This window comes from Etheostoma spectabile, chromosome 11, assembly GCF_008692095.1.
Source record: "Etheostoma spectabile isolate EspeVRDwgs_2016 chromosome 11, UIUC_Espe_1.0, whole genome shotgun sequence".
NCBI classification, from domain to species: Eukaryota; Metazoa; Chordata; class Actinopteri; order Perciformes; family Percidae; genus Etheostoma; species Etheostoma spectabile.
Window position 1 is genome coordinate 14,048,891 of NC_045743.1, and position 25,715 is coordinate 14,074,605.

At 39.3% G+C, this 25,715-nt stretch overlaps 3 protein-coding genes across 3 annotated transcripts in view; 1 reads left to right on the forward strand and 2 right to left on the reverse strand.

The window, feature by feature from the left end:
• Positions 1 to 1,350: 1,350 nt before the first annotated feature.
• LOC116698219 (pyridoxal kinase) lies at positions 1,351 to 9,545 on the reverse strand. The gene is made up of 11 exons (XM_032530025.1): positions 9,270 to 9,545; positions 8,214 to 8,268; positions 6,037 to 6,141; positions 5,584 to 5,667; positions 5,138 to 5,172; positions 4,722 to 4,807; positions 4,462 to 4,507; positions 4,251 to 4,362; positions 3,429 to 3,565; positions 3,239 to 3,305; positions 1,351 to 2,779 (listed from the first exon to the last, which is right to left on the reverse strand). The coding sequence occupies exons 1-11, from the start codon at positions 9,348 to 9,350 to the stop codon at positions 2,652 to 2,654; spliced, it is 936 nt and encodes a 311-aa protein (XP_032385916.1). The 5' UTR covers positions 9,351 to 9,545; the 3' UTR covers positions 1,351 to 2,651.
• Positions 9,546 to 11,967: 2,422 nt separating this feature from the next.
• chpfa (chondroitin polymerizing factor a) lies at positions 11,968 to 21,053 on the forward strand. The gene is made up of 5 exons (XM_032530112.1): positions 11,968 to 12,496; positions 14,352 to 14,916; positions 16,492 to 16,674; positions 16,777 to 19,787; positions 20,122 to 21,053. Exons 1-4 carry the CDS (start codon positions 12,207 to 12,209, stop codon positions 18,037 to 18,039), a joined length of 2,301 nt encoding a protein of 766 aa, XP_032386003.1. The 5' UTR covers positions 11,968 to 12,206; the 3' UTR covers positions 18,040 to 19,787; positions 20,122 to 21,053.
• A 1,058-nt stretch (positions 21,054 to 22,111) lies between these two features.
• The window catches only part of asic4a (acid-sensing (proton-gated) ion channel family member 4a), a 91,655-nt gene continuing 88,051 nt past the window's right edge, over positions 22,112 to 25,715 (reverse strand). Inside the window, 1 exon segment of the mRNA XM_032530113.1 lies at positions 22,112 to 25,714. Coding sequence (XP_032386004.1) covers positions 25,614 to 25,714 — 101 coding nt within the window. The 3' untranslated portion in view covers positions 22,112 to 25,613.

The following is a 25,715-nucleotide window of genomic DNA, read 5'->3' on the forward strand; positions in this document are numbered from 1 at the left end:
AGTCGACACACAAAGCAGGAGAAGGCTTGAAGAAGATAGCAAAGCGTTTTCAGATGCCAATATCCTCTGTCCGGAATGTAATTAAAAAATGGCCGTCATCAGGAACAGTGGAAGTTAAAGCAAGATCTGGAAGACCAAGAAAAATATCAGACAGAACAGCTCGCAGGATTGTGAGAAAAGCAAGTCAAACCCCACGTTCCATCCAGAAAGACCTGGCAGACACTGGAGTTGTGGTACACCATTCCACTATAAAGAGATATTCGTACAAACATGGTCTTCATGGAAGAGTCATCAGAAGAAGAGAGGAATGAGCAAAGGTACGTTTTCAGAAGAAAGGGCACAGAATTTAATGAAAAGAACCTCTGTCCAACTGTTAAGCATGGGGGGAGGGAGATCAATCATGCTCTGGGGTTGTATTGCAGCCAGTGGCACAAGGAACATTTCACGAGTAGAAGGAAAAATGGATTCAATAAAATTTCAGCAAATTTTGGACGCTAACTTGATGCCCTCTGTGAAAAAGCTGAAGTTAAAGAGAGGATGGCTTCTACAAATGGATAATGATCCTAAACACACCTCAAAATCCACGGAGGATTACATCAAGAGGCGTAAACTGAAGGTTTTGCCATTGCCTTCACAAAATCCTGACCACAACATATAACAAAATCTATGGATAGACCTTAAAAGAGCTGTGCGTGACAGACAGCCCAGAAATCTCAAAGATCTGGAAGACTTTCGGAAGGAAGAATGGGCGAAGATACCTCAAACAAGAATTGAAAGACTCTTGGCCGGCTACAAGAAGCGTTTCCAAGCTGTGATACACGCCAAAGGGGGCAGTACAAGGTATTAACTCTGCAGGGTGCCCAAACTTTTCAGATGCCATTTTTTTGTTTTCTGTTATTTTGAAAGTGTAAATGATGGAAATAAAATCTTACTTTTTGTAACATATTTTACAAATGTCTAATCTGTCATTTGATGCCTTTTTGGAGATTTTCCCATCTTTTCTTGGCATCTTTATGCACATATTATATATATATATATATATATATATATATATATAATATATATACACAGTATATGGTTAAATAAGTATTTGAGTGAATGTTTTACTTAACATTTGGTCAGTACTATACTTTGTAGAACAGTGGCTTTAGTTTGCTCTTTTACCAAGAGTTAATAGACGTAACAAAACAAAGTATCAGTAAAAAGACTTATCTTGAAATCTTTATGTTGAGACTTTATGTAGCTGTCTTGGTCAGGACTGCCTTCTAAAAGAGACTGAGTCTCAGTGGGAAAATTCCTGGTAAAATAAAGATAAAAAAAACCTAACAATAACAAAATAAATCAAAACAGTTTCAGTAAAATATGAATCATTTATTATTTATATTGTTATAATCCTCAGTAAGAGCAGCAGCTCAAGGTTTGGCACTTGACTTTCTAACATTATGTGTGAAGATGAACTATTACATTGGTTGAGAAAAACATTGACAACCAATGTGTTTCCTCTTTGCACCTTTAAGGCTATTATACAGCATGGTCTCTCATACCGACTCTTTCGTTGAGATATGACAACAGTCAAAAATGAAAACACTGATCATTAGTAAATATATAAAGATTATCTGTGCAATTACCTCAATTTGAGATGCTTAAGACATGGATCTAACATGTTATACATATCCTAGCTCAAGACAGCAATGTATAATTATAAAAGGAGGTGGAAAACCTTTTCAGAAAATTGATTAAAAGAACAATTTTAGATATCAACTATTCTCATGATTATCTTTAAGTTACAATTGAAGTGAAACAAATTGGGGTAAAGGAACTGTATAGACTACATACTAATTGCATAAGATGTTTGACATTTTGTGAGAGTCACAATCCACATTTCAGCACGTATAATGTATCCAATCTAGATGCATAGGGTGATTACACTTGACTTACAGTGCATGATGAAACACCAAAATGCATAAGCACACTGCATGCATTCATACATTTTTATTATAGTAATTTCAGAAAACTTACAATGCTATAAAATGCTGTGTGAATATGGCATCATTGTTAAGAAATATTATATATATTTTCACCATAACCCCTTTGCTTTTGTTTTATGTGTTACTTGTTTTCTAAATCCTTAATTTATCATTACATTAAAATCTGTATATCAATGTGCTTATGATGCCTTGTGAGTAACACAATTTAAGTACATGTGACTAGTCCTTATTTACGATCATAGCCAAAACAAGTAGACGCATGGTCATGCGTGCGTCTATTCAGCATAATTGAGATGAGTTGTTTTATAGTCAGGAATCATTTTTCCCATGTTAAGGAAGATTCAAGTACACTTACACTTACTTTAAACCTAAACCTAAATGTCCTTTTTTTTCTTTGAATGGCAGATGTCTATACAGGCCATAGTACAGACGAATATGGCAGTGATTCCAGTGTGTTTGTGAGCAGAATGTACACACAACAAATCCTGCCGACCCCGCTCATGAGAACATAATTAGTATTACATAGTACTTCTTTAGATTCTGTAAGGCAGAGACACGTGACAGTCTTTGATGTGAAAACCCTACATGTGTCTGGCGAACCGCCCACATTGAAAGCCGATTTGTACCAGCGCAATGTGAATGTTCACGATAACGTTACGGTCTTCAGTGTGAAGACTTTTGTAAAACCTTAGCTTCCACTACAATGGCAGGATTCTCAATGTCAGCTTTGCTCTGAACCATCCTAAGCTCCAGTTGTGCAGGACTGGGCCTTTTCCCAGGTCCAGCCAGCTCTGAAAGAGACAAAGTAGTTATAAGAGACCACCAGGTTTTTTGGACTTTGGCCTACTGGTCAACCTAGCAATAAAATGGTGATTCTTGTCTCAGAATGCTAAGGCTTTTAATCCTTGTGTGGCTTTGTAGTTAAAGGAGCAATAGTTTTCACATTACTTGTGTGCCTCTTTCTACATGTAATTTACTTTTACTCAATACCTAACAATGGCAAACCCAAATCTGTGAGATGGCAAACTATGGTATGTAGAGTAATGTAATCAACTGAGGTATGTAGCTTTTTTTTTTTTTCAAAGATAATGTTCGTGGTCTCTACATAAGCCACACTGCTGGTTGACATATTACAATTGACTAACAGCAGAAGGAAGTAAACAGTGTTCCTTTATCTTCAGTAAATGACTTCAAGATAAAGTACAGAGACAACATGAAAAAAATAAGTCATAAACACACACAATCCCTACCATGGGCATAAGTAATGGTCCTCTTAATGACATGGTGCATGACTGAAACAGTCTTTTCACAGGCAGTCTGTGAAAAAAAGAAGAAAGACAACTTTACAATAGTTGGGATTCATTTATTAAACAGTGTAGCAACATAATTAGACCATATTTCATCAGATTTTTATATTAAAAAGTCAAGTGAACAACTAACCTTCAGGTCTTTGGGGTGATAGTGAGTCCAGGCTAGCAACAAGGCAGCAAACAGGTCTCCTGTCCCCACAAATACAGCATCTACTTTGGGGATGTCTATGCAGATTTTCTGACTGGTGTTGGTCCCATCTGGTTTCACTACAGTGAGGACACACAGGATGGTGATATTAAAAGGTGCCATGACATGGTGCTTTTTGGGTGGTTTTGTATAGACCTTAGTGGTCCCCCAATACTCTGTCTGAAGTCTCTTTCCTGAAATTCAACCTTGGTGCAGAATTACAGCCACAAGAGCCAGTCCCACAATGAGCTTTCCTTAGGACATGCCATTTCTGTGTTTGTAGCTATTGAGGAGGAGAGGGGGAGCAAGGTGACGGCTGGGGGGTGTGGCCTTGACCAACTGCCACTTTGCTCGTTTGAAAGCCATGTCTCTTTCTTTCTCATGGGTGGGCCAAATTCTCTGGGTGGGCAAAGCAAAGAAAGGGGAAGTAACCTTGCTCCTTATGACCTCATAAGGAGCAAGATTCCGGGTCGGCCTATCTGAGCTTTCATTTTCTCAAAGGCAGAGCGGGATACCCAGGGCTCGGTTTACACCTGTTGCCATTTCTAGCCACTGGGGGACCATAGGCGGGTTGGGGGAAACTCATAGTAATATTAAAAAACCTCATAAAGCGAAATTTTCATTTTCATGACCTTTAAAAACTGCCAGGGGCAAAAGTTCTCCAGAAAGTCCATCAAAAATTAAAACCCCAAATAAAGAGTAAAAGGTCTAATAAACTGCAGTAAGTTGACGTTCTGTCTGGAGAAAGTTGGTCTGGTACTTCACCTATTTTTTGGCTCCCGAGGGCCACCAGGAATTGGTCCCCACGTTTTGAGGGCAGGTCTGAACTAGTAAGGACCACAGTCTCTGGGCCCATTTTATGAAGCAAGTCCATCACCTGGAAAGTAGGAGGGGTCCTTTTTCATTAAGCGTTGTACTTTTTGGAGTCAAAAACCAAACTCTATACAGCAAAGTGAGAAATGTGTTTGATACTCACCTCAACAGCATCTTCCTCTGTGGTGATTTTCCTCCCAGTTAATAGCCTGTGCAAAAAAAAAAACAGTAGTCAAAGATGTACCAATAAGTATTTACCTGTATCAAGTGATGAGCAATGACTCATCTAATATGTCTTCCAATGATGCCAAATTAGTTATAATTCCCTAATTCATTTTCACAGCTAGCTTTTATGGATGTTTTTCAAACTATGTTGCACTGTGTACTATTGACATGGTTTATGATCATTGGAAGTACACTTACTCTGCCTCAAACTGGTTGGGGGTGAGGATGTCAGCCAAAGGCACTACTTTGTCCCTGTAGACGGGCAGCAGGTACTCTGGAACGTACTGAAGCAGACAGCAATAACAAGCTATTGTTTCCATGTTTTTTTAACCTTTTTTTTTTTACAAGTGAGACCTACTTTTCTCAAAATTATGGATTTCCCAAAGTGTAAATACATAACAATATGAGTGGAAGAAATAAGGTTCCTTTTCCACAATTAGTTGTACAGACAAAATAATATATATTAATTAAAAATGTGTATAATTCTTTGACATTTAACGTTTTGAATGGCATGCAGGACAAGTACAGGAAGAGTACATGGTACAGAGTACATGGTACAGTAAAACTGTATAGTTTGGAAGAAGAAAAAGGGGAATTCACTGTAAGATGCTTACCATTGCACCTTGGTCTCCCATAACTGGATCACAAACTGTGGGAAAAAAAGACTCCAAATTAATCTTTGGACTTATGTTAAGAACACAATTTACACTCTCTTAGGTCTGTCGCTAATGATTATTTTCATTATAGAATAAGCTACTGATTATTTTATCGATTAACAGATCAACTGTAATGTGTCAGAAATGAATGAGAAAACATGTGATGTTATCAATGTATTCATTTGGTCTGACCAACAGTTGAAAACACACAGATATGTAGTTTACATCACTTAATACAAAGAAAAGCAGCACATTCTCACAACTGAAAAGCTCGAAATATGAAATATAAAGCCTGTTATCTTGAAACGATTGATCGATTATCATAATATTTCTGTCCATCAACAGATCAATTCAACTAACCAATAATGGTTATTTAAATTTGAAATGTAACAATGTAAACTCACCATACACAAGGCTGGGATTGGCCTCCTTCAGCTCCTTAATAATGTCAACCACCGTCTCCAGGAAGGATGTGTCTCGACTGTACCCTTGGGGGTACAAAGTGTGATGAAGCGAAAATTACCTTCTATAGGTCTGTTTTACTTTGCTGTTCCCTTTTAAAGTACTCCAACTACTGATCAACGCCTATCAATCCATCTATGGCAGCCCATTGAAACTAACGGTCAAATTTTAAAAAAAGTGAGTAAGTCAAAGAATTGTAGGTGCACTGGTGTCTGAACATCAATAACTTTGGGGGGGGAAACGTGCCCCTTCACTCAAAATGCAGTCGTATAGTGTTAGCGTTTTAGTCGAATTTAGTATCCCTTCTACTAAGAGATTAAATAAAGCTGGTGTACAATGTAGCTGCTTGGGATCCACTTTTCTTTTCTGTACAGGGATAAACTGTTTGGACTCACCTGTGAGGATGTAGTCATAGTGGTTCACCTTATTGAGCTTAATGCCTTCGTACAGCTCATTTAGCTCCTCAGCTGTCAGAACTTGCCCTTTCCAATGGGCATAGCCTAGGATTCAAGAGGGAGAACAAAGTGTCAAAATTACACAACAACAAGACATTGACTTTGAATTTGGAAAATAAAAATCAAGAAGTTTTAAGACCATGGGGAAACCATGAAGCAAACTTCACACTACTTAAACTAAGAAAAAACATAGTAACGTTTTATAAGCCCTACTGTGAATCAATCCAAACAACTTGTGTACCTAGTAACCAAGTGTTTTTCTCCTCTTTGCTCTGTCTTCCCATCCCCCCACTCCCCCTGCTGAGGCCCCTCTCCTCTGTGGTGTCCAGGGCCAAACAGGGGCCTCCACAGTGACTAACTGAATGAGATGCCTGTATCCTAGCTGCCAGCCTCCCCCTTTCTTTGTCCTTCTTTCAACCACTGACCTGGAATAAACCTTAAAAAGCTGTTCTGATTGCAAATGATTAGACACAGAATGGACACACACAAACACACTTTGGTATATTCATACTGTTCACAGGGAGCACAAACCTGACCCTGAGCCAGTGAGAGCACCTCCTGCACGGAGGACTTAACAGAGACTCGTTGGAGGGTGCATTAATGCCTCTAATGAAAGTGAGCATTTCTGAATATTAATGTTGTGTAAACTAGAAGTTGGATTTGAGTCTACAACAATTGTGTAATTTTCTTCATGCTGACCAGTCTCTTTTCACAAAGGGGCAAATGTTCATATTAATTTAAGTGGAGCAAATGTCTCCTGTCCCTGTGGTGAAAGCACATTCTTCAAATACTTTTTCACATAAACCCCAGATTATAATCCAGTCCTCTCTGCAGGTGTTTCAGCCAACATGTTTAGGACATTAAGTTTTTCCATAACTGTTACAGCCTTACAGCAAACTTTAGATATTGTTATGTAACATGACATGTGACATTACTGTGCCGGTTTGCTGACTTTTATTTTCTGCTTAAACTCCAATTGTACTTGCTCTCAGTCCAATCACCAAATAAAAGTGTATTTAGAGCAACTGATTGAAAAGAATCTTGGGAAATGTAGGGTGGAAAATCAAATGTGCAATCATCCTCAAAGGATGTATTCACACCAAATCAGGCGATTAGCGCAGGGTTGTGCGGTGGTGTGGGAGTGTCATTTAAAAGGATAGTTTGGATATATTAAAGTGGGGTCTTATGAGGTACTTTTCAAAGTCGGTGTTACCTACATAGAATGGCCATTGGCACACCACTAGTTTGGAGAAGCAGGCCGCAGTACCAACACGGAAGCTAAACTATGAATGCTGTAGAGGGGGGCAGCAGCCAAACATATATTTTTAGCCATCTAAAAAAAAGGCAAACCTTTCAGAAAGACCTTTCAGATGGGGAACTGAAGGCGGCTTATTGATGTAGGTTCTCTTCAAAGCCACCGGACTCCTTTGACAAAACAGCTATTTGCCCTCACGGAACACGGGAGTTGCTTGTCTATGGCTGCCTCGATCGGTTAACATGTTTGTGTTATTGTGTGGTCCGACTCACCGGATGAAGACCGGGGGTATAAGCCTGCCATTTTATTGCTATTTTGGCCAGAATTCTCCTCCCTTTCTTCTATCTCTGCTATCCATATACACCAAGACGATTGTGATTGATTGAAAGACATACAAACAAGCCAGAGCATTTGTCCCTTTAGCAGAATGATAATTGGTGCTTCAAAACCTTTCTCTAGTGATGGCACAGTGCTGTGGAAATCTGGCTATGCAAGACTAGTTATGGTGTGACTTTGGTGAATCCGATTTAACCCTTTAAAACAGTATTCAGTGTTTCTTACTCAAACATGTTATGTGTTTCCTTAACAAATACCTACTTAATAAATCATTTACAAAGTCAGTTTTTGAAACATGCATTGGGTTTATGGGCCCGAGGTCTTTTAAAAGGTCCCAGGACATGGTGCTCTTTGGTTGCTTTTAGATAGCCCCTAGTGGTCCCCTAATATTGTATCTAAAGTCTCTTTCCCAGAATTCAGCCGTGGTGGAGAATTACAGCCAATACAGCCAGTCCCACAATGAGATTTCCTTAGTACAAATTCCTCTGTTTTTTCACACAGGGCAATTTAAAAGCACTCAGCCAACCTGTGTGATTGGAGAACTGCACAGAGTTGATAGAGTCCACTTCGAAGCCCAGCACCTGAGAAAAGAGAAACAAAGCAGCTGTTAAAACAGAGAGCAATGAGGTCTAAAGGAGAAGAATGCCACTGCACTGTGGGAACAGCATGGTTATTCATTGATCCCACTGTCTTTTGTAATCATTTAAAGGACTGAGATCAGTTTTGGCATATTTAGTACACATTATATAAATCCCATTATGTTATACAATGCGTGCGTTTCTGTAAGTACACTGTTTGTCTTTTGTTATCTGTATTGTTTTACAATGCAAAAGTTTCAGGTCAATAAATTCCATTCAAGAAACACTGACATGATGCAAACATACTATTCACTATTATGGATTCACTAACTAGGTTTTGAAAGTGTCAGACATGTTTGTCTAGAGTGGGTAATCCAATTAAAACATCTTAGAGACTTCAAAGAGCTTTTTAAAATATGCCAGTTATACTGTAAAATAGTACTTCTGGAAGTTGAGTCGACAACAACAAGCAGAAACATTGTTATAGTGATTTAATATGGCCTTCTGCATGGGGGAAAACAATAACTTGCCCGATTGCAAACCTTTAAAAAAACAACAACAACAACTGTTCTCTGGGACGTTAAATTCAATACACCAAGACAAAAAAATACAGCTAAACAAAGCTCCAACTTTTACAATTGATGGGCTCTGAATCAATCTCAAATTTCGGATTGAAAAGTGGCTCATATTTAGATCAGTTTTTTCATTGAGTTTATGGATATTTCAGTATTGTTTTTATTTTACAGCCATTATCTTTTAAGCTAGCTAGGTGGTCAAGTCTAGCTAAACGTTGAAAACCGGCCTATGATGTTTTTGCAGGACATGACAGGTTCCTCATAGTCATACAACATTAGAATACACGCAAGATTCCTTTCACAAATCAGGAACTCACGCTGTACACGAAACACATTCCCTATGTCTTTTTCTTTCCGGTTTATGCTGTTCTCCGCTGTGTTGTCTCAGCTAAGACGTCCGTGTGTAAGGTTTAGCTCCAGAGTTCTTACCTGCAGCGGGAATGTTGCCGACTTGTTCCCGACGTATCCCCTGACAACATGACTCTGAATGGACAACACACGACACTCCATTACTGAAATTACAACGACTGCGTTTGAAAACAACCAACAGAGAAAAACGACGTGACGGGTCTTAAAGCTGCATTAAAAAACGTGAACGGGCTCGGACACACTAACAATTATCTAGCATGTGAGCAAAAACTCCTGCAAAAGGGTAGAAGCGCCACCGCTGTTTTCGCTAGTGACATTTAGTTTTCCTTCAGGCAGCTACAAGGACACCTAAACTGTTGCATTCACAGGCTCATGAGGGATGTGGGAGACAACAGCTTCCTAACAAAACATGAAAACGTTTACTTTAGTTTTCAGTTAGTTAAGGATAGGTTCACAATTTTTGTGAATACAGCACAAACATTTTCAAAGAAAACCAATTCACATTTTCAGACCATAATGTCTACATCAAACTAATACATCACCAAGAAAATATAACCACTTAATCAGAATCAGAATCAGCTTTATTTGCCAGGTATGAGGACACATACGGGGAATTTTTCTTTGGAGCATCGTTGCTCACACTGTGCTTACACACAAAACAACCAAAACGACAATATACACACTAATAAATACACAATATATAAGTGCAGCACACACTTCGTATTATAAATGTATAATCATTCGTATTTAGTATCATAAAGTATTAAAATACACACAGCATATGTAAACAATTGGTTTAATAGTGAGTAGCCTATTGCCAGTTATGTAAAATAGTCCACACCTAAACGAATTTGGCACACAATTATTAGAAATTGTTTTGTGTCATTGCTGGTTGTGTTCAGTAGCCTAATGTATTGACCAAATTTAAAACACTGTAAGTCATTGTTTATTCTCTAACTCCTGATCTATGAATACAACTTTTATATGATCCAAATTCCGATTAACTGAGGTAAGTATTTTGGTTCTACCACTAGAGGGCCCAAGAGAGCTGAGAATAGATTTGTATCTGATTAAGAAAAAGGATGTAAAGTACATTCATAATATTCCAAGAGACGATACTTTCTTGCATATCACAGAGAGGGACATACATGAGGATATGAAGGGAATAAAAAAATGTGAAGACTCAACCTGGACATATAACATAAGAGTCTCTTATTCTGCAGCTCATGCTGTGTGGGGCTCAGGGGGGATGGTGGGTGAGATCAGGGGAAGCGAGTTTCAGATGATGCGGCTGAAGGATGGACTGAGCAGACCACAAAGCACACTGGCCCTGACATCTGGGTGAGGAGCACAGAGGCTAGATAGAGAACTGCGAGAGCCAGGTGGATGAGCTGAAAGCTGATCTAATCATCACTGCAATACACATGCTGCAGACAGAGGCATCTGGTACACTGATGACTTTTCATTAATTATGATGGCTCTGAGAAACTTGACTTAAGTGTGTCAGTGTATTGTACTAATATTAAACTTATAAGTTTAATATACTTATATATATACCACAATACTGTATGAATTGGTTAAATAAGGTAGGCCTAAATTCAATTAAAATACAATGTATTTCATTGGGTTGTAACTGTGATAAACAGTTTTAAAAGCCTTCTTGTCTTTTCTTGCCCAGCCTATAGCACATCATTGGTATATCTGGAGGCTAGATTGGACTGCCTGCAAGAGCCAAACAAGTGACCTTGAAAAACAGAAGAAAGTTAGATATCTTAAATTAAACATCTGATATCATACAAATTATACAAAATGTATTAGTACAGACCGACTGGATGTGTACCTTATGAATGCAACAAAAAATAACAAGGTAGGCCCACACAAGACACACTATATAACCAGTTTGGATTATTCACCATTGCCCTCTTTTAGATGAGATAATTTATTCTAAGATAGAACTTGATTGAAAGTGATAAAAGCAGTAAGAGTTAACAACAGAGGATGGAGTTTGAAGTTTTTGAATGGTAATAATCCTTGTCAGTGTAAAGTGTTCGGTGTCCAGCATTGAGAGAGCACTGATGGCCGGGGGGGGGTTTGGGGGGTATTCAGTGGAGCCCGAAAAGGCAAGAAGGTGCGTGTCTGTCCCGTGATGGCGGATAAAGTATTCACATCCTTTATTTAAGTAGCAAAACCACCCCCAAAATACTCCATCACAAGTAAAAGTCCTGCATTGAAAGTGTTGTTTACTGTAAGTCATAAACTAAGTTTCATTAGCAACAGCTTTTAAAGTATCAAAGAAGAAAGAAGAAGAAAAATGTCCCCTCTATTAAACTGTTATATATTATATTAAAGAAATTGTTATTACTGATGCACTAATGTGTTACTAGCCTATCACTTACAGTTTACAAATTTGATGATTTGATAACTTTGATGGTTTTGTTTTGAGCTGGGCCAATATGTTGAAGTTTGCAAATGTTAACAACTGTTTGTAATTTCAGTTTAATTTAACTTAAAAAGAGAACAACTGCCCAGACTTGATAAAAACATTACCTTTTTCAATTCAGTAAATATAACAGTATGACTGGATGTCATCACCTGGTGTAAACACACAGAGGGACTTTGGTTGAGTTCCAGCTCACATTTCTCTGCTGCCTTCAGTCCATAGACCGTACATCATTTACGGTCTATGCTTCAGTCAGTGGGTCTTGTTGAGTATCCCTCCGCCTTGGCAGCCTGATTTCTTCCACACAGTCTGCAACTAGACCCGCCCCTGACGCTAACGTCTGGCCAGGCCTGGGAGGAGCCAGTTAGCAGCTACACTGACACGTAAGAATTCTGCGTAAAATTTAAGGAAGAAGTTACATCTTTTTCTGAAGTTGAATATGGTTACTGCTGCTTCGAGTCGGGCTTGATGTATAGTTGACCTGTCCCGCAGCAGAGGCCTGTTTGGACGCGTGTGAAACGCCGCGGGACTGTCAGCAAGAGGAGCCGACGCACAACATGAGATTTTCAGCGTTTATTTCTGTCCTGCGGTCAGTCGGCCCGGTGGTAATCGGTATTTCTTTAGGGTTTACGTTGAGTTTATTGAGTGTAAACTGGACGGAAGAAGCATGCTATCTAAACGGCAAGGAGGGTGAGGATGTGACTGTGGGTCAGGATGGGCAGCTCAAAGGAGCCCGAAAACCAAACTCTATTTCGACTATCAACGATGGGGAGTCCGAAGAGGATTTTGAACCAAGAATAGTCCCTTATAAACAAGTCCAACAGAGTGCCCCAAAGAAAGTTTTCAGGTAAGCTTTACCTGGCCAGTAACTTCAACTGGTGAACACAGTCTGTAACTAGGCTTACAATATGGCCTATACTTGTTTTGAATACAGGCCAAATCATTACAGGAGCTACTGCAGGCCGTTGCTCATCCTCAGTTACAGATGACTGATAAATCACTCTTTGTTCACATATTGCTAGGTGTATTACAGGTGTCCCTGGTTGCCATGTGGGTATGAGACACTGACAGTATAAAGAATAAGACTAAAAAGCCAGATTAATCTGCTTTTCCCTGATGTCACTGGCCTTGATGAAACTGCCATGTGAAATCTACAGCCCAATTTCCACTGCTGGTTAGTACCTGCTAACATTCCCTGCCACAGAGCTAAGATTAACTAGGCCTTCATTGAGTGCCATGTTTCCATGCTGAATGAGTGCCCTACATTTCCTTTGTACAAACGCAGGTGTTTCCCAAGATTTCCTAGATAGAGACCATGTTTCAGTGTTAATTCCTGAAATCCCAAGTGGTTGCATTGTTTTGCAATAAATAACTTTTCCCTGTGGAAAAGTTCTGCTGAGGTTAGATCAGTTCAGCATCCAGGTTTCATACAGGCAACCAGTGCCATGCAGTGGTTTGTAATATAAAAGGTACCAACGATTATTTTCATTACTGATTCACGCAGAATGTTTTATTTTTTTAAAATTAATTGTTGGTTTATGGAATGTCAAAAAGTGATTAAACAGCCCAAAGTGATGTGTTCAAATTTAGTTTTTCTTCCGACCAACAATTCAAAACGCAAATATATTTGATTTACTAATGTCAAAGAAAAGCAGCAAGTATTTTCATTTGAGATGCTTATACCAGTAAATGTTAGACATTTTTGATTAGAAAAATAGTTGCAGATTAATTTTCGTTCTATTAAAATTGTTGCACGTTCAAGTGCCAAATAGATGCCATGTACAGTATAGGGTTGCACGATATTGACAAAATGTGATATTGCGATATCGATTATGAATATTTCAATATTGATATTAATTTTGATGTTTTAAAACGTAAAATTACAAAATTTACGGGAAAACGCATCAAAATTGATTCATAACAAATTAAACAAATTTTCTTAAAACACAAGGTTTTATTTCAACTGACATTCATATTGGACTGGTACAACATGAATAAATAAATAACGACCATGTCTACAGAACAGGACATGTTTTACTGGTTGTACAGTATAAAATATTTAATTAAAGAGAACAGGACACAACTTTCTTTCTCTTCTCTGATTTTTTTCCATTTAGTTGTCTCTATCTATTTCTTCACTTACACTGTCACTCTGTCGACATATGCAAACACGTGGTACACTACATAGAGGTTGTCACGTAGTGGACCTGTACACTGATGTGCACTAGCATGTGCAAGTGGCACAGCTGGCCAATGAAATGATCATTATAGTGTGTCAAGCTCTAAATCAAACACAACTAAGCTGCACAGCCAACGGACAGGACGCAGCGCTCTACAAAATATTGCATACTTATTGCGACACTTTCTATATATTGCGATAACGCTATTGAGTCGAGATATCTTGCACCCCTAGTACAGTATAACAAAAACATAAAAGTTAGGTTGAGTCATGGTTGCAGTGATGAATCACAATTCAGGTCCTTGCATGTTTACTTTTCCAGAGAGCTTATGGTTTTCTTGTTAGTTTGTATGACCAGATGTTTTAAAACGCTCAACATTTCAATGAAATTTGGTGGACTTTGAACCTTTATCTTTTTTTGCTTTATTTTTTTTGCAGAATTGTTCAGCGTTGGTAAAAGTTTACTGTCTTGTGATTTCAAATGTTCAACCTTTATTCAATAGCTGTTTGATGTCTTTTTCAGAGCTAAATACATAAGCACAGAGTTGGGGATGCGAGAGCGTCTGTTGGTCGGCGTCCTGACTTCCAAAAACACCATAAACACTCTGGGTGTAGCTGTCAATCGCACCATAGGCCATCACCTGGACACTGTGATCTTCTTCACCGGCATGCGCAACCGCAAAGTCCCTCACGGCATGTTTGTCATCTCTCATGGAGACGAGAGGCTGATATGGAACATGTTTCAGAATATCAAATACATTTTAGACCATTACATCAATGAGTATGACTGGTTTTACTTAGTCCAAGATGACGCATACACAGAAGCTGACAGAATCAAAGCCCTGGTGGACCACCTGAGTATAGATCGAGAGCTTTACATGGGCAGTCCTGAGGAGTTTATAGGAGGAGAAATGGAAGGGAAGTACTGCTACGGAGGGTTCGGGTATCTCCTGTCACGTACCCTGCTCCTCCGACTCCAGCCCTTCCTGGAAAACTGTAAGAATGACATCCTGAGTTCAAGGCCCGATGAGTGGCTTGGAAGATGCATCATTGATTACACGGACACAAACTGCGTCAGTGAATATCAGGTAGGTTGAGAGGATTCTTAAAGGGGCCATACATCTTTCTTTTCAATAATACATTGTTTTTTCAATCTATAAAACTATGTCTAGGCTTGTTAATGTTTAAAGGGAGAAGAATGAGGCAGTTCATACTTAAACTGAATGATGAGGCCCAGAGAAAAAATGCTCAGGCTGTCACTCAGAACGGTTGTGAGATGGTTGGAGCGGGGGTTCTCCTTCTCAACAGGAAAACAAAACTTTCACGGCAGAAATCATGCTTTGCCTCTGGGACAGCACTTAAAACTGACAGACAGCTATATACAAGTGTAATTACCATGGTGGCAAAGAGGTGGTATTTATATTACAGAGTGGATTGCTAATACCCTTTAGCCTTTCATTCTGTTTCTACAGCTCCAGCAGCAATGTGGAATAGGTAAACAGGCAAGCAGAGCGCAGCTGAGTTCAGCCTTGCTTAGGTTCAACAGTGTGAAAATCCTCTGTTGGTCAACATGCTCTGCTCCTGTAATGTAATGTAATGTAATGTCATTAGCTCTGTGGAGCTTGATCCGACTCATGGCCTTTAGACAATGCTTTGTTACATTTAACATAGTTTGCTTCATCTGTGCTAAAATTTGTGGTCTTTTGTCAACATTCATTATTCAGATATATTGTCAAAGGGTTATCAATTCAAATGTATCCTTACTATTATACTAGGTTTGTATTTTTTAGGTGCATTATTCCACTGTCTTTTGCTTCCATTTTCTCTTCCTTGGCCAAGACACAGTGCAGGAAATCATCTTGTTGCACAGTTTATCTTGTTACAGAGAGTGAGTTGCATTGCTAACTTAAGTGCCCTGAGCCAGAAGAGCTCCAGCAGAGCCCCCTAAATAAGGGAGGGAAGCAGGGGGAAGGTTAAAAGGCCTGGTGTGGGTGAAGAAAACCGCTTGGACAGAGAGCCAGACATCAATTTATTTTGTTACGAGAGAACATTGATGACAATTAGGCACGGATAATGCTTCACTAAGTGTACCACTACAGGCTGTTGGCAAACATTTACAACAGAGTGGTTTCACTGCTCAGTTAAGCAGTGTCTTCATTCTTTGCTCTTTTAATAGCTTGATCAGATTGGATTCACTTTTTTTTAATCACTCAAGCTCCTGAGGTGACTACTTTGTTTTCAGCTTAGGTTAATGTGTCTTTAAGTGAGATTCTGGGGCCAGTGTCAGTCATTTGTGTTTATTAGGTTTCATCCTTTACATTCTTAACTGGTGCTTTTTAACCTGATGCTGCAATGATCATACATTATCATATATAAAAAGTGGTAAGAATTAATTAAGAAAAAGCAGAACCTCATATAGTCATATACCCACAATAGTGTTCAGTTTTTACAAAAATGAATCTGTCTTCCCTTCACTATGCAGTTATGATTGAAGCCAGCCTGTTTGCCGTGGAGATTAGCCCAAGATGCTGTCTAAATAGCGTGTACAGTCTGTTAGAATTCAAGTAGTACAGCATAACAACCAAGATTGCAGTAACATTAGGCATGTTTCTGTCATTCCGAAATTTAAGATGGCTCATGAAAAGACGTCTGTTTCTTCTCAGGGGCTTCAGTACCACCATTATGAGTTGGAAAAAAACTCTGATCTGACTAAAGAACAGAGTGAACCTTTCAAGAAAGCTCTGACTGTCCATCCAGTGTCTGACCCTGAACTGATGTACAAGCTGCACAGATACTTCACTGACATTGAACTCCAGAAGACTTACGATGAGATTGCTAAGCTGCAGGTAAGCTGCTTTTCAAGTCTCACAAATCACCCATGGTTCAGTCAAAAATAAAAACCTGGCTGGTCAGCAACTGTGTAGATCTGAACACTTATGTTTCCACAGGAAGAAATAAAGAACGTCAGTGTGGTTGCTTTTGACGGCAACCGAAGCTCCCAGTGGCCCGTGGGGATCAATCCACCTTTTGAACCAAAATCTCGGTTTGAAGTGTTGAAGTGGGAATACTTTACAGAGGAGAAGATTTATTCATGCATCGATGGCTCTCCAATGTGTGATCTGCAAGGTATTGACCGCTTGGATGTGGCTGATGTCATTGACGTAGCCATGATAGAGCTGAACAAGAAATACAGGCCTGTCTTACATCTGAAGAAGCAACAGCTGATTAACGGATACAGGCGCTTTGACCCCGTCAGGGGCATGGAGTACACCTTGGACCTTCAGCTGGAAGTGGTGAACCAAAAAGGTCACAGCCGTTCCGTCACTAAGCGAGTTCATCTGGTGCGACCTTTGAGTCGGATTGAGATAATCCCCATGCCCTATGTCACTGAAGCCACAAGGATTCACATCATTATACCTCTTACTCTGCAGGACCGGAGCTATGTTGACCATTTCCTGGAAGTCTTTGCCTCAAATGCTTTTGAGACCAGTGAAAACGCCATCCTAACCTTCTTGTTTATTTATGACCCAGTGGAGGCACAGCAAGTCAATCAGAATGATATATTTGCCAGCGTGAAAACTCAGATAAACACTTATGAACGCAAATACCCTGCAGTGAAAATCCCATGGATAAGTGTCAAGACGGAAACACCATCCCAGATCAAATTCATGGACATCATCTCGAAGAAGCACCCAGTTGACACGCTGTTCTTCTTGGCTCACGTCAACACAAATGTCAATTCAGAATTTCTGAACCGCTGCCGCATGAATTCCATAAACAACTGGCAGGTGTTCTTCCCCATCCATTTCCAGGACTTCAACCCGGATGTGGCCTATCACAACCAGCAGCGTCCGGCCACAGTCGATCTGATCAAGGACGCAGGCCATTTTGACCGTAGATCATTTGACGAAGTGTGTTTTTACAACTCGGACTACATGTCGACACGCACCCGAATGGTGGCAGACGTCCAGGAGAACGAGGAGATTTTAGAGACCCTGGACATCTTCGACATGTTCTTAAAGTATTCGGGTCTGCACGTATTCAGGGCAGTGGAGCCATCATTGCACCAGCAGTATAGCTTCCAAGCCTGCAACCCGCGGCTAAGTGAAGACATCTATCATAGGTGTGTTCAGAGCAACTTGGAAGGTCTCGGTTCTCGCTCCCAGCTCGCCATGCTGCTGTTTGAGCAAGAACAAGGAAACAGCACTTGAAAACGCCAGTGAACCTCTGCCCCTGCATGTCTTTAAACGGATGTTAAAAGCTTTGTGTTTGTTGTAATAAGCTCTGGATGCAAGCTAGAATTTAGGACAACCCATGTCTGAGGGCTGAAGTTACATTTGTGACCCTGCCTGACATTCTCCATCTTTGAGTGTGCATTGAGAATTACTTGGTTTTAGTTTTTAGCTAGTTTGGTATAATGAATGTAGTACATTCTTAATGAAACCTTTCCTTAAACGTTTACAATACTTGTCCGTACAGATGAGTTGTTAGAACCAAATGTTTTTGCTACTCTGATTCTGAACGCTGCGTTAAGCAGTTTCTGACCACTAGGTGGCAGAAATTTAAAGCAGCAGAGCCTTTATGTAGCGCTGGCGGATCGAGCTATGTTTAAGCCATTGGAGTCGTCTTGTTCTCCACATGTTCAGTGTAATTCCAATATTTGGTTCATTAACTCCTGGAAGAAATATCTTCAACCGTTTGGAGTTGGGGAAGTATCGACACATTTGAGATAAAGTGCTGGGCACAGCTGCTTATAGTTTTGTTTGGGAGGATTGAATCAGTTTAACCAAAGCGATGAGTTGAAAGTGGTAAAAGCTACAGTAGCTTGTTGCTTTTAAGTGGGTTGAAAAGTACTAGCAGCCACGTTTTCACATTTCTAGAATGCCATTTGATTTAATGTTAATATCTAAAATCTTGTTAAATTGAGCTTTTAATGTATAGTGCTAATAGATATACATTAGTATATTGCACCACAGGTTGTGTGCCCCTTCACATTGAAACATATTTACTGATTTGAGTATTTATAAAAGTGCATCTTTGTACTGTATGTGTGCCTTGACACTGACTTTTAATATGCCAACTGTTTTGACATTATCTTTGTAACACAGTTTTGCAGTTCACCGCTCCAGGTGATACACAGATGATGTTTTTTTATTAGAACTTTACAAATGGATAACTGTTTTGAATGGGTGGGAGTATTATCTTATACTGTGGATAGAGCTCGTTACATAGCTGGGAGAATTGAATGGGTAGTCAGTTAACCTTGGAATTTTTTTAAAGGCCACTTGGAAATGTCATGATCACAACCATTCACAGGTTGTATACGTGCCACAAAGCAAGGATGGAGTTGGTAGAGAGAAATCTTGTATTAGTCTTCAGAGCTCATAGATGGAGACTAGTGTATTCCAGTAGGCCAGCAGTGTGTAGTTTTCTCCATAAAACCGTTTTGATGTTGCCAGAAAATGGACAATTAGGAAGCAAAGAAATGGATTGCCCAGATGAGTCCTCATTGAAGTTGTACTTCAAAACAGGATGGAATTAGTTTAGAAATGATTGAAACTAAGAATGTATGAAACGTTTTTTCCCATAATCAAGTACAGAAGACAGTTTATATACTCTAAAAGAAGATGTGTTCCGAAGTATTTTGGACAGCATTGTTAAAGATTTTGTAAGTTATTGAATGATGTCATTGTCCTCCATTTCTTGAGCTCATTGTTCGAGAGGGTTGCTTTGTTGCAGTGCAGTCCACTGGGAGGTCTTTTCTACATTAAGTGGTGGTTGTGGAGGTAGCAGTACTAGACAACAGAAAGTTATTAGTATATGATAATGTGCAATATTACAGATAACACAACTGGCTAGATGTCCAATTGAGGACATGGCTTTTAATTTCATAGACATTAGCTGCAAGTACAGCAATGTAAATACCAAACTGTTTATGACATTACAAAATGTAAGACTTGTAGCCTGGAAATCCATCGCCCATCTCGAGGGGCGGCACCAAGCGTGCATTTCAATATCTCACTGCACGCAATTGGCTAACACTACGACCAATCACAACAACACGCGGGGTGACGTATCCAGAGCCCCATACGGTTAGCTACCAGCAGAGCTAACTGGTAGCTCGTTATCTGTTTGGCTCACTTCTGTCCCGCCTATATCAGATATATCGATGTGATTGGTGCAGCTCGGCTACAAGGCTGTAGTTAATGAGCAGCTTTACTGGATGCCAGAGTAACTCGCTGAGCAAATTCAAATTGTGCTCCAGCGAGAACTCTGGCTTTCCAAAGTATAAGATTGTGCTCTGTTCAATTTTAAGTAAATACACTGTAATGTCTTTTGACAAGACCTTTAATGTATTTGCTTATACTCGACACTTTTTAACATCAAACGTTGTAATACATAAAATGAAGTCCTTTTATTTAACTTTAAGTGGATTCAAAGGACTTGTTTGAAACACTACATCCAGTGGTGATCTTCAACAGTGTTTGCTGTATTTTCTGCCATGTGAACAGAGACCACAGAGGTCACTTTATAACGCATCTCTTTCTTTGACGAGAGGAGAAGAGTACGACATTATTAATGTGTAGAATTTGAAACTGAATCTTCCAAATACCACTGTGAAAAAGGGAAGGCTTAGATTACAATATGAAGTGTTTGTGGTGATCTGCGTCATCTTTGCCTCCTGTAGACGTGAGAAGCTTAAAATTAAGCAAGCATGGCAAATTAATCACCTTGTGTTGTTAAAAGAGCCACCATTGCTAAGCGAAGTTTCTAAGTATTTTGTCCATAACTTATTTATCTTGTCATTTCTCTATGAATTATGCAGATTCAGAATTCTTCCGCACTAACAGAGGCTTCCACGACATTCTCTGTACATGTATAAATATTTCATAGATTCTATTTTTAAGCCTTTTGTAGCTTTATGTACACACCCATTTATACTTTATTATTTTTGGTGACCAAATTAAACCTACATTTTATCTTACTTTGCATGTTGTGATTTGAAAATCATGTCATTGGACCATGAAGACAATTTAAAATGTGTGTATTTCACTCTCACTTTCAATCAAGTAATTAAATAAATTTGCAATTACATTTTATGCATATGGGTACTAGTATAACCAAAGCGATACATTTGAATTAATGCTCATCACATTTGTGTGCTGTAATTCCCAATGAAATGTGAATTGTTGTAATTTTTAAATAAAGAGTATTTGAATATAAACATTTCCTCTTTTTGTTGTTTTATTTTTTTAAGACAAGAAAATTGTATTTTTTGTATTGCTGGTACTAAATCCAGTTTGTCCTTTAGGTGTCAGCAAAAGAGCGTGTTTGCTGTCTGCAGCACAGGTCCTAGACCAGGACTGGCTACCAGTTGCTGAGGTGAGCAGTGTTACTGAACAACATTTAGAAATTATATTTCTAACCCAAACTCATTCATTCTAGCGTGTGCTCAGTAGAACTGCAGTTAACATTCCTGCCCATGTCAGACCAGAGGTATTCCTTATGTCTGGGTTGGGTAAAAACAGGGAAAACGTTACAACCTTAATTATAGCTTTAGTTATTTCAAGGGTCCATATGCACTACCCCGAGGCATGCTGTAAAACCACATAACTACAGAGCAGCTGGGAGTTAATTGTAAGTCATTATTTTGTACTTTGTTTTACCTTCGATCCCAGGACTTTCCCCAGTTTCAAGTCCCCCAGAAACTAGTCTAGCTTTGCCAGACCCTCCTCCAAAGCGTGCTGTAGGAGAGTCTGGCTACTACACATAGCATTTGGCATTTCTTTAAACCAATCAGAATCGTCCTCGGCGGTGCTGAACTTTGCAAAGAACCGCTGCAAAATAGTTGTGCGAGAGCAAACTCCGATTAAAATAGTCTAGCTAGCTGTCTCAATTTACCCTGCAGAAATCTGAGGAGCAGTCAACAATAGTCCTCATTAATGGGTTAAAATTCCAACGCAAAAAAAGCGGAATGAAATGGAAAATACATGGATCCGGCTGAATTTCCAGTGGCACAAGAGCAATCCCGGAAGTGGAAAGTCAAGGATCCAGACTACCCAGAAACTGGAACTAGAAGGTATTCGTTTTCCTGACAATTTGGGTTCACCTGGAGGGTGCTTGATGAAGCAGAGTTACACAAATTGCTAGACATTAAGAAGCATGGTCAATAAATCACTTCACTTACCCTAACTACATGATAACACTTCTTCAAACACCCTCTGAGTTGTCCCACACTGTTGTGAAGAAAAAATAGACGTAGAGTAACAAAGTAAATTGGGCTCTGGATTTAGGAGGCACTGGTTTTACCAATCTAAACTTTAATAGTTATCGAATTTACCATATTTAACATTTATAAAATGTGTTCTAACAGAGGAAATAATCACAATATTGCACATCTGTACAAAATGTAAGCTTTTCTTGTTACTGCAGTGATGGTCCATTTCCTTGTCTGTCAGGTATGGGATGGAATTCCTTCTTAGGTACTCCTCACAGCTGCATGTGTCACCAAGCACTCATTTTTCCTCTTCCCAGATGACCCTTTCAGACTTCAGCTAAAAACAAAAAGCGGCTGGAAAAAAAGTACATTACAGCGGATCTTCAAAATCGGTGGCTGGTCGGATTAAATTGATTTTTACGGTTAATGTAATAACCACGTACAGCACATGTGACTGAATGTCATGGAGCTGTTAAAAGGTCGGCCGCCCAAAGAGCTGTGCAACAAGGGAGCTCAGAGTAGAGGCTTGAGGAATCCCAGGAATGTGAGCTGCATGTTATCAGGCAGGGAAGTTGTCTCATCTGCTACAGTACAGACCTGCCGCCCACCGCTGTGGCACCTCACACAGGCGGCATGCTGTTGTAAAGTCAACTCTTTGTAATCTGTTTTGAAATGCTTTTGTACACAGAATCAACCGAGTTATGTTTTACAATGCACAGCATCTCGAGAATAGAAACCTTTCTTCATCGACTCCAGGGCCTACCATTCAAACACAACTCTACAGCGATAATGCAGCCCAGTATTCATCTCAACACACCAGCCCCTGTGTGACTTGTCTGAGGATAGCTACAATTATTGATGACAGAGGAGAATATTGTTATGCGTAGCCTGTACAGGATGCCACCAGAGACTGTGATTGGGAACCTTTTGAAAATGTCAAAGTGACACATGATTATGAATATTAAACAGCCATGTATAGCCCATGATTACTTGACAGGAGGAGGAGATGTGACAGATGGAGGCCTGTGGAATCTCATTGTGAGCTAAAGTGATGAATAGCGGTAATGCAGCAATAGAATGCGCCAATCCAATTAACAGAAAAATGATGTCGTCATTTGTGAACATGATGTTCTGTTATGTGAAGTATTTCATACATTTCTGTTTTGAATTACAGTACATACAGAATGGATTGTCAAAAGCCTGTCAAAACTTGAATCAAGCAGGCTTGATTTTGTGCGGGTTTGGGGTTACACTTTAAAAAGTTTTCTAGTCCAACACTAATTTGTTCAAAATTACTAATAAAACAGTTTGTCTCTTTTATATCAAGTCTTCATTTCAGTGATTCAAATTCCTGTAGTAGATTATAAAAAGCAATTTTCCACTGCTGGAACTTAACGTGAAGCCGCCATCAGGTTCTGCTTTAGTTTCCACCACTCACTTCATAGATGAGTTTCTGGAGCAAGAGGTGATACTAAATGCAAATTCCAGGTACTTTTTACTACTGCCTCTTACTACTGTGTATTGACAATGACAACCTATATTGTTTTCCTAACAACAAAGGCAACAAAGACGTCTTGGTGAGAGAACCATTAAAAACAAGAAGATTTTTCAGCATCTGGTAACGACACTCGGCCAAACAGTGCAGGGATTAATGTAAAAAGACCAAACAGCAGAAAAACTACAAAGTGGTTCAAAGAGATGGTTCCCATTTTTGAACACCGGCAGCAGCAGTGCCCTGGAGCTAGCATAAATGTGCAGGAAAATCAATATGTGCCCTACTTCCATTGTCAGTCCCACTTATATCACATTATATCTTCCTACATGACATATTATAGTTGGTACCACTGTGGCCTTTAAAAATGTTGTTAATCCCAAATTTCTCAAATTGTAAATTATGCAAAAAACAACTTGGCATCAAAGTGTCACAACTTCATAATAGATCAGACGATGAGAAGTGCAGAGGTTCCAGGTGGTTAAGTTCCTGCATTGCAAACTTACTTCTCATGATAATGACAAACGTGATTATAAATGAATGAATGTAAGAGTTATTTTTCATTTCCACTTTGCTTACTTGTGCTCTTTAAAACTATTGTGTCTTTGTCCCGCCAGGTAAGGATTAAGTTACCCAGTAAGGTTATTTCAGCCTCCAGAGCAATTTTTAAATTAAACCCTGAGCTGTCCTAACTCTACATTTATTAGATAAAAAACTTTACTTCTGCAATAAAACACCTTGCTTTCTTGCTAACTATTCCACTTTTCAAACATTCTTTTTTTTCCATGGATCAGCTCAGCCGAGTTGCATCAGCCTAATGTGCTCAGTCATGTTTGCAAAATGTTAGAGTGCACATGCCAACAAACAAACACCCACACCCACATTGATGCCAGGTTGACACTGTAAATAGCTGCTACGCTTTTACAGTGGTACTGGCCCACAGGCTGAAGAAGATGACTCGGCAAAAAGTAAAATTCTGTTTCTTATTGCTTATGTCAGCTTAAAGTTTTGATGTAAACCAAAGTGACGAGTGGATGTTGGGTAGAAATGAATTAATAAGAAGAAAAATGTACAACCAACAACTGAAAACATCATCCAAGCCTCATCAAGTATCTGTGTGTCTTTGAAACAGCAGGACATGTAAACGGAAACGATGGAGATAATAGTCACGATCCATACAGTCCACTGTACAGATGTTTGGCAGTCTAATATATCTGCAGGTTTTAAGTGTACAGTAATTGCTACAATCGACCGCTATTGTCATAAGAAAGTATTTTCTAAAATGTATAAATAACTAAAATAATATTACATAAGTTATATATTAAAAGATATAAACAACAGCCATTGAAACAGAACTTTAGAACTTTCTCATTTTAAAGTTGGACTTTATGTACAGGTACATTGCTACTCTCTAACACCTTAACCACAAACCAGACAAAGTGTATCATGTGGAAAGATGCTGCATACAGTTCAGCCTAAATAATTCCCCTCGTATTTTGGATAGATGTAACACGAGTAAGATTTGCTTACTGTAAGTATTCTCATCTTGTAGACAATATAGAACATATATAGATATTAGTATCTCTTTAAATAATTACATAATTTAGAATGTGCAATGGCTTCATGGTACAGTGTATTTCCTTGAAGTAAGAGGAATAGTTGGAGGAGAGACACATGGAGAGATACAGACAAAAACAGAGATGCTATTTGAATAAATAAATCATTGGGGTATAATCTGGATCAAGGTGACATGCGGTTCTCCACTTGTTCCCTTGTAGTGATCATGTACCAAAAATTGGTCCTGAAAACACAAAAGTGCCTGACTTCTCAAATGACGCTGGACAAAGTTGAGAGGGGTCCCATCCAGAAAGAAAAAAAAGAAAGAAGCGGTGTCCAATTTGTGCCTACATACTGTAAGTGCTTTGTTAGCAGCACAAGTTTGGTGTTCAACTTTGGCTGTAGCTTTTCACTGGTGACAGCAAAGGAGTGACGGAAATGTCATAGGTCTGTTATTGATCTGAACACAGACGGCTTTTATCTTTTGGTGTCACCAGGATGGGAAACGGTGGTTAGCTCTAGCAAGCGAAGTCTTCAAATACCCCTAGGTGCCCGGCGTGATGGCGCTGAGGGTGTGGGAGAGGGTGGTGGTGGTTGGGGAGGATGGTGTTGGCGTACGC